At 32.3% G+C, this 13491-nt stretch overlaps 1 protein-coding gene across 1 annotated transcript in view; it reads right to left on the bottom strand.

The window, feature by feature from the left end:
* LOC106108094 (aquaporin AQPAe.a) overlaps positions 1 to 6590 on the bottom strand; it is a 45908-nt gene extending 39318 nt beyond the window's left edge. The window contains exon 1 of the mRNA XM_013289180.1: positions 6388 to 6590. Coding sequence (XP_013144634.1) covers positions 6388 to 6409 — 22 coding nt within the window. The 5' untranslated portion in view covers positions 6410 to 6590. The remainder of the gene's footprint in view (positions 1 to 6387) is intronic.
* Positions 6591 to 13491: the final 6901 nt, after the last annotated feature.

The raw sequence follows: 13491 nt of genomic DNA, 5'->3' as shown, positions 1-13491 counted from the left end.
GGGGCGGGGGGCGCGAGGCTTTGGGAGCCGCCTCGCCCTCGTGCGCGGCGTTAGCATTGCCAGTCTCTACATCTGGAATCACATTGGCCATTAATATATTATACTTAAATCACTTTAAGTGAAGTTAAAGAAAATATTAAAAATAATCACTAGTCATTAAAATTGCCAATTCTTAAAAACAGCGCCATCTACCGGTTAAAATATTCACAGATCACCTTCATAAATATACCTATAAAGTGTTAATTACGAACTTATTATAGAAATTAAAACCGCAGAAAATGACATATTTGTCAAGAATAAACTAGTCATTTCCTTTATTCATAAATGTTGCATAATAACTCCTAACAATTGTAACAATTTAACTAATAACACCTACTTCCGTATACGATCAAGATGTTTTCTACAGAATAAATTGTGCCTAAAACAACACTTGTACGGCTAATATCCACATTGGACAAAACTACGAGAGGATAAACATTACATACTCTAGATATGAACAAATATAAATAACTAAACAAGGTACTCGCGATATACAACTTCCAGAATGTTCTTAAACTTCAAAGGGATAAGAAACATTTCAAAGACATTGCATGTGTCACAGCGGAAGACATTAAATGCGTTACAATTTTGATAGTACTAGGAAACTGTAGTTGCTGTGAAGATCAATATGTGACAGAAACAAACCATAACAATATATAATGTTAACTCCAACGGGCTTAACTGCCCGAAAAAGATATAATAAATTCAAAAATCATTATGTTTTCAACCTATCATAAAAATCTAGATTTCAAACTAAAATTGCAATGCATGAAAAAAATGCATTCGAGATAAATCTAAACAAAAACTGGGAAACTGAAACGTCAAAACAACTATTAAAATGGACAATAATTATTTTAATCTGTGGGGATATCCAATGTGTCATAAATAATAACGTATCATGCTAAGTGCCAACAATGTAATGGTACCCAACTACAACGGATTTCTCAGAAACAATCGACCAAATAACATTTTCTTGGTTGCATAAAAACCATGGTTTATAAAAAGCTCACGTCAATTAAATATAATAACCCAGGGGAAGTCAGTCAAATGGAAATGGAATTAAAACAAACAAACCATGATAAAACGACGCTCAGAGGTTTAATTTTTTTAGTTATAAATGAAGACTATATTTTGTGTTCATTTAATTTAAATGAGCAACGCTAAAATATAAAAAAGTAAAGTATTAAAATTATTAATTGCTAAAAATATAAGTCTAAATTAGCTAAATATCGCTAGCATCAATACTTTATACATAAAATCAATAAAATAATTATCTATTTCTCAATTGTTTAAACGATTGTGCCAATTGTTTTTGATTAATAACGTTTTTTAAATTACTAATAGACAATTTGAATTTAGAATACGCAATTTAAATTAGTAGTTTTGGTATCGTGTCTTTGGTTTGCTCAACGCTTACAGTTCAAAACGAGTAAGGTTATATGAAACGAGATTAAATTAATATAAAACAATTGAGGTTATATTCGAAAAATACTCGATGACTGCATTCTTTTTGTTTGAACAACATATTCAAACCATTTCTGCGTCTAGCGTTTACATTTTAATTTACGTAAACAACCAATTGAGCATGCATTGTTGGATAAACCGGGATTCGTTAGGAATACTAATTCAGATAATGTTTGTTTATTTATGAACTCATACATTATTAAAAAGAATTACGTTTGTTTGCGTATTTTGTGACTGACGCATATTTGAATGCTTACTTTGAAAGTAATTGTCGGTTGGTCAAAGGGAATGTTATCCCAAGCATTGTCTTGTTCGTTCTATTGAATCTGTCTGTGTCTTGTCTGTACGACTTGATTGTATTGTTTGACCGTTGTGTCATCTCTATTTAATATTATATAGCCCAAATAAACAATCACATGCTAACCCCGTCATGCTGTAATACAGATCACTGTTGGACATACCACTGTTCGGTTCGTAAGGCGTAATATCATTGTCACCGATTGTCGGCAGAACGGCAATGCCCGACGTTGATCCATCGACGTGATTGTGGAACGTTCCATACGTTATATTTGATGGAACTGTGAATTAAGTTGTACTTTTAACTATTTAAAGAAAACAAATAGACATTTCAGTACTAATTAGAGTTTAATGAAAGTTATTAGAGATGTCATGTTTTCATTTTCAACTAGATTCTGTCAATCAAGATAACCTATAAAACACTTTGTAAGCGGATGTTATAAAAATTATTCATCCAATACAATATTATTTTTACACTGAATTTAACCAAATAATTGTCATAAAATTGAATAATGACTCATCAAACGACTAGTAAATCTAAAAATAACAGTTCCTTGAAGTTAACTCGACTTTATCAAAGAGAAATTAGTTAAATACATTACTTACAAGATAACATGTAGAGATAAATAATTGATTCGATTTAGTGGTGTGCATTAGCATGCGAGGCGCGCCGGGGCAATAAGCGGTGCCTGATAACGCACTGCCAATCCACTGCCTCGGAAGACAGTTACAAATCGTTTGTTTACTAACGCACTACCAATTGAATGAACATAGTTTAAGATAATCGATAGTTTAATATCGATCTCTACATTAATTAAAATACATTATTCTGTATCAATTTTCTTATGTAATTTTTAAAAACTGTATGAGGTTTTAAAGAATTAATTTAAACACATTCGACTCGAATTAAGAATAACATTTATGGCGTATATTAAATCGACAGAAGATATGAGTGCCGATATCTTATTATCTATGCGCGTGGTTCTTTTTGCAGTTGTTAAAACATAAAAACAATAGTTTAGGCGATTACAAATCCGATTTGATATCAGATAAAGTAGACACTAATACCTGAAACGTGTTAGATTGCAATATACCGTGATATTTATGTGTAGGAAACATATTTTTATTCCCACAAATATTAATAGTGGTAATTTCCTGGTACATAACAGAACATTCTGGTTTTGGTACATACCAGAATTCAGTATGAGTCCATATGATTGAGACCAGATGAGTAAAACCGATTTGGCTTTTGCTTTACCGTCATAACACGTATGTACATAAAAATAACGACAATGTTAACCTCTGATCTGTATAAATGGATATGTTTGAATGCTTTTGAATAACAGCATTTGCTGATAGTTCCAATTTATAAACGCCTATTGACAGTTAAATATATATTTAACAACATTTCGAATATACACCACTGCTAACACCCGCAACTGTAAAGGTGCAAATGGCATTTGTTTTAACTACTGTTGTATTCTTAGTTTACTTGAATGGAAAGATAAAAATTGGCAGAAATATATTAATCTTGATCGAATTGAAATATATCAATCGTAAGTCATGCAAAAATGTTAATCGATTTCGATAAACGTGTTACAAATAGAGCGTGCAAAGATTATTATGTAAATTACATAGTAGTTACTTCACACATTATGTATGAATAACGCGTTATGTGTTGTTGAGGAATCGTGATTTTGAACTGTCGGGACACCTGTTGCAAATATTCTTATCTCTATTTTGTTTCAAGAGTGTGAGGGAAAAGGAAATGTTATTGTTTTACCGGTGTAATGACAGTGGATACTCTAATATTTTGTCAGTTTGCCGATCACTCTCCCTACCACTATCACTGACCGCGTTCCCCACTTGTCTGCACAGTACCGTCAGTTAACGCGTGATGTCATGAGGCCATCGGCAAAGCTAAACGAGTACTGTCTTTTTAAATAACACAGATTATTATTATTATTTCATTGTATTAATATTTAAGGCTGTCGTGTTTATATTATCATGCCTCTGAGCTTTGATGAATATTTTATAATCTTAAATATTCGCCGAAAAACTGAACTGTTTCCATTGTCATGTTAAATTAATAAAGCTTGTTTTCATATGACTCGAATGTTCGTCCGTCAATTGTTCAGATGATATAAGTTTAATTTATACAAGGACAGTTTGTATAAATTACTTCATCGGCGATTGTTCTTGTCTTTAATATTTTAAAGAATAGTTGTTAAGACTATTATGCAATGTCAATTACAACAGTGGGCATTTAAAAATAAAACCATCCTGTTTGAAGAGATTTAATAATAGGTTTAAAAAGTTTTACAATAGGACAATAAAACTTTATTGTTTTTCAAGAAATATCCTATTTTAATCATTATTCGTTACCTTCCTGTTCGCCAATAATAAGTAACAAAACATGACACATTCCTGACTATAGCAGTTCGAGTAGTTCATTAATGCATTTTCTCAAATAACAATATTTTAAGAATGATAAAGTTATTTATCCTATAACAGACCACAATTTGTGTTGTGGGAATACTGAATATTCAAAGTTTTTTTATATTTTAATATTCATTAATTTGGCAAACGAGATACAGTTTTATAGACACTTGATTTTGAATTTATCGACGCAAATGGAACGTAATTAGATTTACCCCGAAATAACTACACTTTTTCGGTACTGAATACATTTTGCACGTTCAAGTTTTTCACATGCTATTTTTGTATCACATGTTGAAAAACATTTTATTTATAATCTTTAAATGTACAATTTAAAATGATTTTTAATAAATAATTGAATATGTACTTATGCATGTTTTTAGTACTCGAGACTACGAACTCTCGCTTTTCTAATAACGCGCGTTCCTACGCGTTAGAAAACATGCGACTTATGTAAAACAAAAAACTACGTATCCATCGGGAACCTGACATTTTTCGGGGATGACTCCCCGACAACACATGGCAACACATGGGATACATTATCCCATGTGTTGCTCCAGACCATTATTTCTTCTAACCTCAAAATGTATCAAAATAATTTGTCAGACAACATTATTTGCTTCGATTCAACATAATTTAAAAATTGTTTTTTGCTATTATTAAACGTAAGATAACATGACGATGTATTTTATGTGTACTGATAAGAAAACATAAAATATGTTTTATTACTTTTTGTATCTTGTCTTACTTTCTTACATATTCTGTAAACAACGTAATCAATACTATTAACCGCATTGTTATATTACCATCGTCTTTTCTTTGTTTACTTTTTACAATTATAAATACACATACTAATTGAACAAAGGTTTAAAAAAATGAAAGAAAAGTTTTTGATCTCACGACGAAGAAAATCATAAATATTCGTTACAGCAATTACAAAAAAGCATCATCATCCACTTGCCCTTATCCCTTACGGAGGGTCGGCACAGTATGTGCTGCTCTTCCATACATCTCTATCAGCCGTCATATCTGAATCCACTCCTTTCTTAATATCCTCTTTCACACAATCCATCCATACTATCTTCGGTCTTCCTCTTCCTTTGTAGCCATCCACTTTCAATCTTAACACTTTCTGGTTTATGTTCCCATCATTTCCTACTTTAATATTATCCTCAATAAAAAAATAATGTCTAAAATTTTTCAATAATCGACGTTGAAAATGTATCATTAACGAGAAGTAATTATTTGATAAGATACCAATCATCATTAAGTTGTTGACTTTTCTAAGTATGTATATCAAGGAGCGATAGAGTCACCAAAGTCAATACCCTTAATTTTAACTAAATAATAAATAATCGAAAGTCATCATGATCCCTACCTTATCGTACTCCCGTATCGTCAGCTTACAGGGTTTTCATAGCCCAAATAAGTTTATCATCTGTCATTTCAGTCTCCCTTCTTGGTTAAATCACCTTTTACGCAATACAATCTCTTTCTAGGTCTACATTTCCCGGGTGTACGGTGCAACAGATAATCCAAAAAATACAAAATAAATATAAATACTAATTCCATTGGAGTAATATTGTAGCTAGATCAAGCCTATATCATCCGCTGGCAATGCCCATACATAGAATAGGTAGTAATATCAAATGTCCAGCAACAACGAGACAATGACTGATGATCGTGATGATGGTGTCAATAGGCTATCATTATTGTGGTCTTTATTGGGACTTGTGGAAATTACATAAACGGTTTCCTTGAAAAACTATTTTTTAATCATACGTAATTTTGTCCTAATCAAGAAACAATTGGAGATATTTTATTAACGATACGTGAAATTATACATTTTTAAATTGGATAAATATCCATTGGTAATCCAAAAACCCCCTGTTTCTGTAAATCTCTCTATTAGTAAGCCATTCCTGATATAACTGAACATATGAATGATATTGAATGATTATAATCGCATATTATTTTTATTTTAAATGCCGAAAAGTTTTAAAGCATTAAAAAAAAATGTGTTAGACTTCCTAATTTTTGCATACCCCAAAATTCTTCGCAAAGCCTTAACAGTAAAACGGGACTGTAAAAATATTTTTCTTAATACTCTATTTAAATCAACATAAAAAATAAAATATAAATACTCACTCTGTACATTCTTAGTGGCCATTGTTTACACAAAGGGTAAACTTCGTTGGAACAGATTCAGCGAGACACGATCGAACGCAAGCTCGTAGGCGACTGCTACGTTGATGCTACGGAACTCCCGCGCCGTTATAATTAGCCGAACTTATCAGTAACACAATTATACTATAGGCACGCGTGCGAACCGCGCAATGTTACAACTGAGAGTGACAACGATCCCGGACTGTTTTTATAAACTGGGGTTCACAAAGTGGTAAATTGTAGAACAAACAACGCTTCGCATTTTCCGAATCAGGCACGGTCGCTTAGTTCACTGACGGGAATAATCTCGGCGATGCTGTAATGAGGTTTTATTCGAAGATTGCAACGCTTGGGTGAACACGATCGTAGTTAATGTGTTATGCTATTGCGTATACAATGCTTCAAAATTATTGCAATTGATTTCTACTAAAACATATGGTTTATATCTTTTAAATGTTTTCAATTTTAGTTTTAAACTTTATTTTATTATCAAGGAAATTTGAAGTTAATAACTATCAAGTTACGGAATCCGCGTAACTAAATTTAAGTCTCCTGTTACACATACGAAATATTTATTAATCCTATTGATAATGAAAAACATTTAATCAGATAAAGCTAAGATAATTCACGGATTACTACTTCACAGTACTTTCAAAAATATTAATATTAATAGTACCACAGATAAGATATAGTTAATCAGAGTGTATCTTAAATGGCTGTAGAGTGCGCACTTAAAATAGGAAATAAATATTATCATTCATTATAAAACATAACATAATATGAGACAGACACTCAAATTTGGCGCCAACCTGTGACGATAAGCTTGTCTTGTTAGATTTAACCTTAGAAAGAAAAGAACAAAACGCTTATTCTGTGAACCATATTATTTGAGAAACAAAACGCACCCCCATGTAAAAAAACTTAACTTACGAGTCGAAAGCACGATGAAATTATCTTAACGGACGTCAAATAAATTATTGATTTTGATATCACGTGCTCAAGTCTTGAAAAACACGATAATAACAATAAAATTAAATTGAAATTGACAGTTTGATTCGGTTATCAATGTGACTATTTAGATCAGATAATGAAAAATGTAAGTTCCCGTAAGGATATAACAATTTATACAAATCATAATATCTAAAAAACTAAATATCCAATATTCAGTGGCGATTCTATCTATTTTAACAGTAGTAGAAGCCAGCAACAACAGTTGCACGAATGGGCTAGCTCAATTGATAACACGATCACACAAAAAACAAATGTGAAGTGGAAGTAAGCCTGCGTTTCGTCTAATTAAGTGGTGAAACCTAACTTTGGTCGTCTTTCCCTTCCTACCCTTTTCTTATAAAGATGAAATGATAGCAAGGGGAGGCGCTAACAATGTATTTTTTTTTTGTTTAAACATAAGAATAGTATGCCTCACATAACCTAGTTATATCTAACTATAAATACTAAGAAAGTGAATTAAAATAACAAGCACAAAAGGATTCCATTGGTATCGAATACAAGAGTTTTTGTGAGATGTACTAACAAAAAATATGCACTTGTCTGACAAAGGTGAGAACGTAGACGAAAATAAAGGACGGAAGCTACAATTAAATACGATTGAAAAACGTATACAAAAACGCGAATAAGACGATACAATGACCCGAATGTTTCTAGTAAGTTCTTTTTAAATACGTTGACGGAATCGTGGTTTTTTTTATAAAAACTACACTCTTGTGTAAAAATAGCTAGGTGATAGTTGTAATCTTTCATAAAGATACACTTTAACTCCTAACAAAGTCCCTCGCATTTTAAAAGGCGGTAAAAAATCTAATAAAGATGTCTTAATTTAAAGTATGCTTTGTAAATTAAATGTTATCTAAAGTGTATGTAAACTTTGTACGGAGGTTAACTTAATTATGTTTGATGTTTCATAGAAGATTATTCAAAATATATAAATATAGGATTAGCGTTACGTATCGCAGTAAGCGATTGTAAAACACGTAATCTATTTAAAATTGTTATATTTTATGTCCAAAGGTTATCTGGCAAACACAATATACTCGTATATCTCTGGGATTCTAAATTCTTTTGAAGTGGTAAATGATCCAACTCCTTTCTTATTTAAGTATCAAGGCGACAGCATCCAACTGTACAAATACTGGTGCATTAACTAACCTATCATTCACGATTACATAAAGTTCTTTTATTACGAGACCTCGAAGACCCCAATGTAGTTGTGTGTAGAAAAATGCTTTGGTTTCCTAATATAATTTATTTCACTAATATGTTTAGTGTAGGAGGCAATAGTAGCAAGGATGCTGTCATATCCCAGGCATTATTGCGCCCACGTATCACTATACTATTTATTTACTATTAACTACATTGTCCAACCACGGCTTCCTTAGTCCTTGTTGGGAAATATAATTTCGTTTGTAGTGTCCAAGGTGCTGTTATAAAACTACGCAACGATTATTTTATTATCTCTCTGTTCTTATCCCACTCAAATGTGTCAGCACATCATTCTATTGTCGCCCAGATCGGTACATTTTCCATCATTTCAGTCCTCACTACCAACTTTATAATGCTTTATAATGTAGATATTGACCAGTATTTTACGTTAATCTATACTATTATAATAAAGCGTAAACTCACACTTCTTTGTTGCCTAAGATGTCAGCAATTACAGCATATTTTTGAATAATTCTTTTTTAATGAAAAGCTCTACACTTACGTCACGCTTTAGGCTATATATTTTAACGCCATTAAACTTAGGGGGAAACACTTGACACTGGCCCAATCCGCTGTGGGAGAGCCATAAACAAGAAATAGAATAGAATAGAAATTAGGGGGTAATTTTTTTGGATAAAAACCCTAATGTGGGAAAGAGACCATAAGTTGCTGCCAACATAAGGAAAGAAAGATTGCTAAGGTTTGTCATGTCATGTTATTTTCACATTTGCAATTGAGAATTTGACAAATATAAACAATAAATTAAAGTTTTTATAATTCCACGCGGATGAATCCGCACACGAACAGTTATATGATAAAACATGTGCGAATGTTGACTCTGTTAAATAGAGTGGACGTTAAAAAGTAAAAGTTACAAATCTAACTAGCCGTATAACCATTTAAATTGTTAAGTTTATTGTTATTAAAATACAATTATATAAGATCTCTTTCACGAATCTTGCGCAACGTCCGTGTTCATGTTAACGCCTTGCTGAGCATTTGTCGTTACATCTAACACGGCCACTTCACACGGCAATCTGATCCCAATTTAAACTCTAACATACGTAACCACTACTCCATCTATAAAATCTAAACCATCGAAATATGTGTCTTCTGCAACAATTGTCCATGCGACTATTGGTATAATAGTTGTCAAATATCTTGGCTTTTAACTTCACGAGTCGCTAAGCGGAATGCGTGAGAAAGATACGGCGAAGCGCGATAACCTTTGGCCGTCAACATATTTGAAAAAATTATACAGATCAAAAGAAAGAACAACACACCGACATATTCTAGGACAGTAAGGCTATGAGATCGAAGGTAGTCTGGTAAGAAATATTTAACTTTGAAACGATTACTTGCTTATTTCCTCCGACTAACCCAAACTCTAGCCCTCTGATAAAAGATCCACCACCTGTTTCGAAACCTCATCTATCAGTCGATCTGTAGAAGTTAATAGGCCACGTTCGAATTGAACTATAGATTGTTATAAATTTAAAAATTCAACATTATTATCGTATGACGTATCACCAAGATGTCCTCTGAAAATATTCGGTCAACACGGACAATACCCAGATGGTTATAATTGCAGTCATAAATTAGAGGTAACCAACCGGCTCTGAATGGAAAATTTGAGGTTATAAAGATATGACGCGGTCTGCGTAAATTGCATGTAATAGAGTCATTTTAATATCGCAGTTGTTAAACTGTATGTATATTTAGGTGACCCTCCTCTTGTTAAAATGTCAGACACTAAATTAAGCTTTTTATCTATACCTTTGTATGTATCAGACATGAATCGAACGAAAAAAAAATGGTGAGGTCTCATTAATTATATGATCAAAAGGAGAGTGAACAGCTACCTATTAAGCTAGCTCGTACCATCTTTCGACTGCATCGTCACCTCCTTCAGGTGGGATCTTGGTCAAGCGCTAGAGCTTAACAAATAATAAAAAAAAAAATTAATAACCCGTTCCCACACAATAGTCAACATTAAGGGATAATCGTGAATCTGTTTTAAGTAGTTTCTTGCAAACTTTTCCACTGCAAAATAAGACCAAAAAAATCTTATAATTTCCATGTATCACATTTGATAAACGACTCTCTTGTAATATGGCATATAAACTCTAAGCCACCTCAATTATAAAGCGATTTGCTCTTCACAACGTAGGTATGATTAATGGATGTACTTTTTTTTAATATTCACTTTTATGTGATACGTAATGATAATGTAGATATATGTATATATGTTAGTCGATGTCACTATCCCACATGACGAGAATCTCGTGAAAGCCGAAAATGAAAAACTATTAAAATATTTGGATTTGGCTCACGAGATTACCGCCATGTGGCGTATGAAATCGACTACCATTATTCCGATAGTCGTTTCGGCACACGGGCTGATAGCGAAGAGCTTCGACCAACACCTCAAGAAGCTCTCGCTAGACAGTTGGATTAAGGGCCCGATTCAAAAGGCGGTTATTTTAGAAACTGCACGACTAGTGAGGAGGTTCCTGTCTCTGCAGCCCTGACCACTGGTTGCTTGAGTCATCGGATTCCGCAGCCGGTGGATTTCTATTTTTTTATATAATATGTTTTATTTTGTTATTTTTTTTTAAGAAAATCATATGAAATGTATTATATATAAAAATAAGAGAATAAAGATATATGATAATAATAATGTAGATATAACTACAAAGTGATATGATAATTGATGTCGCGATGATAAACCTAGAAAGTGTAGATTAGCATGGATAAGACTAAAATTAAAACTTATCTGTAACAATCGATAAAAATCTTAATGTTTGAATTTTCTTATAAAAGCCTGTAATACGTTTTGAAACAATGTCCAACATGTAATCCAATGTCACATAGTCGTTTATCGTTAAGAAAACATACCAAAGTTATCAGAGCACCGTTAAAATAAGCAACCGGCAACGTTGCATGGGGTGAAAGTGATAAGGCGGTGTGATAACACAGAAATCTGTACGTGATAAGGCGCCGATAAGCGGCGGCGCTATTATATTCCTTACATTATGTTTGTGTTGCTAATATTTCTCTAACGTCGTCTGAAGGTCGTTTGTTTTACGTGATATATTTTTTAACATGTTACCGAGGAATGTTTTTCATAAGATTAACACGGTCGACTTACATTTTGGACAGTGAATTGATTCATAATAATTTTAACAATACCAGTTTTTTTTAAATAATTTGACCTTGGCATGTCTACTCTATTTCTACCTAAACTATTGAAGACATTGTGTTAGGAGATATCCCTTCCTTTACCCTTTGGCTTTAGTTAATATTTTACATAGTCTAGTTATAATTATAAATAAACATTTCGCATTAGTTCTTACCATATAAATCTAATAATCAATGAATTAAAGGCTAATTACCAGTGTAAGTGACAGGGTTGGCTCCTCATATTCAAGAAGCGTGCTAACGCGGCCCTGCGCACGCGCGCCCACTGAATCCGAATGGATTCCTTTGGAGACTCTTCCGAGTTGGCGGACCTTAAGTTATAATATTTACGCTACAATATAGATTTTAGAAGTTATTTAAATGTTGAGAAATGGTATAATATAACATTTTAAAACATATAAAACCTTGAACTTAATGTTGATAAAGGAAAATAAATAAAAAAAAAACTTTTCTTGACTCATGACCGAATGCTGAAACGACATTTAAAAATGTAACAGCTTATTGAAAGTTAAGGCCACGTTTAAACTCCAAATTTCGAGGATGACGTTTGATGTCAAAATTTTATTGCGGCGAAGTGTTTAAGATTCGTTTCAGTAGTCAGCCGTCAGTCTTTTTGTGTTTTCTTGTATATTCCTTCTAATTTCCTTCTCTATTGTATGTTGTTTTTAATATTCATTATTACAATATACATTAATTCAAATGTTTACAATAAATCTTCATTATGTATATCTTGGCAGCAATTCAAGGGTTGTTTTCCTTCTAAGTAGTATTGAAAAAAAATCTATATTCAAATCATAAATTGTTTCCGGTGCCAATGACACTTCCCGTCTCCATCTTATTGTGATTTTCCTTATTTACATTAAGTTACAAATAATTGCAAATTGTCAGCAGATGTTTAGAACTCATATTTCCTAGTATTTGTCTTCATTAAGTATGTTTTAATTTATCGCTTTCTGAGAGTTCAAGTACGCTTTACAAAACAACTATAGGCTCATTTTTAGTATTTGTCCGTCTGTTATTAATAAATTAGTTTTTGTTTCAAGATTAACTTGTTAAACAGTAGGCATTTATCCATACTCTGCACATTTTTTAGACGTTAGGACCTTTAATTTAATTCAATTAATAAGAAGTTTATGATTACAATGTACCAGGTCTTAACTGTAGTTGTATAGGTTTAAAAATTAATTATTTACATAGAAGTTAACGATTAAATTATAACTCCACATTTTGTTTTTGACGGATAATCTCGAAAACTACAAGGCAGGTTGTTATAGTAGCTTATTGCTTAGACGATATTTTATTTTTATTGTCATCCCGAATTATACGGATGGAATTGCTTATTGTGCGCTATAGGAAGTTATGAATTTGCCAGCTAATGGTGTCAAACTACGTAAGAAAACTCATTTTTCCTTGTGTCTTATCAAAATAGCTTCCTGCAGGCGTAAGGTCAGTGGCTTCGGTTCCTTACCGCAAAGATTTATTTACTACGACTAATTCATACGTTTACGAGGAAATTCAAATGCCACAGTTGTTTATACCATACATTTAATTTAATGTTTAATTATATTATAATGTTATGACTTCATCTATTACAATGAATGTATTACTTTTCAATGTAACTGGACATGGTTGGTGTTCCTAGTTTTAAACCTTTTTCTTTCTTTT

Source organism: Papilio polytes, unplaced genomic scaffold (genome assembly GCF_000836215.1).
Source record: "Papilio polytes unplaced genomic scaffold, Ppol_1.0 DF821845.1, whole genome shotgun sequence".
Taxonomy (NCBI): domain Eukaryota; kingdom Metazoa; phylum Arthropoda; class Insecta; order Lepidoptera; family Papilionidae; genus Papilio; species Papilio polytes.
This window is presented reverse-complemented; position numbering and strand designations above follow the sequence as displayed.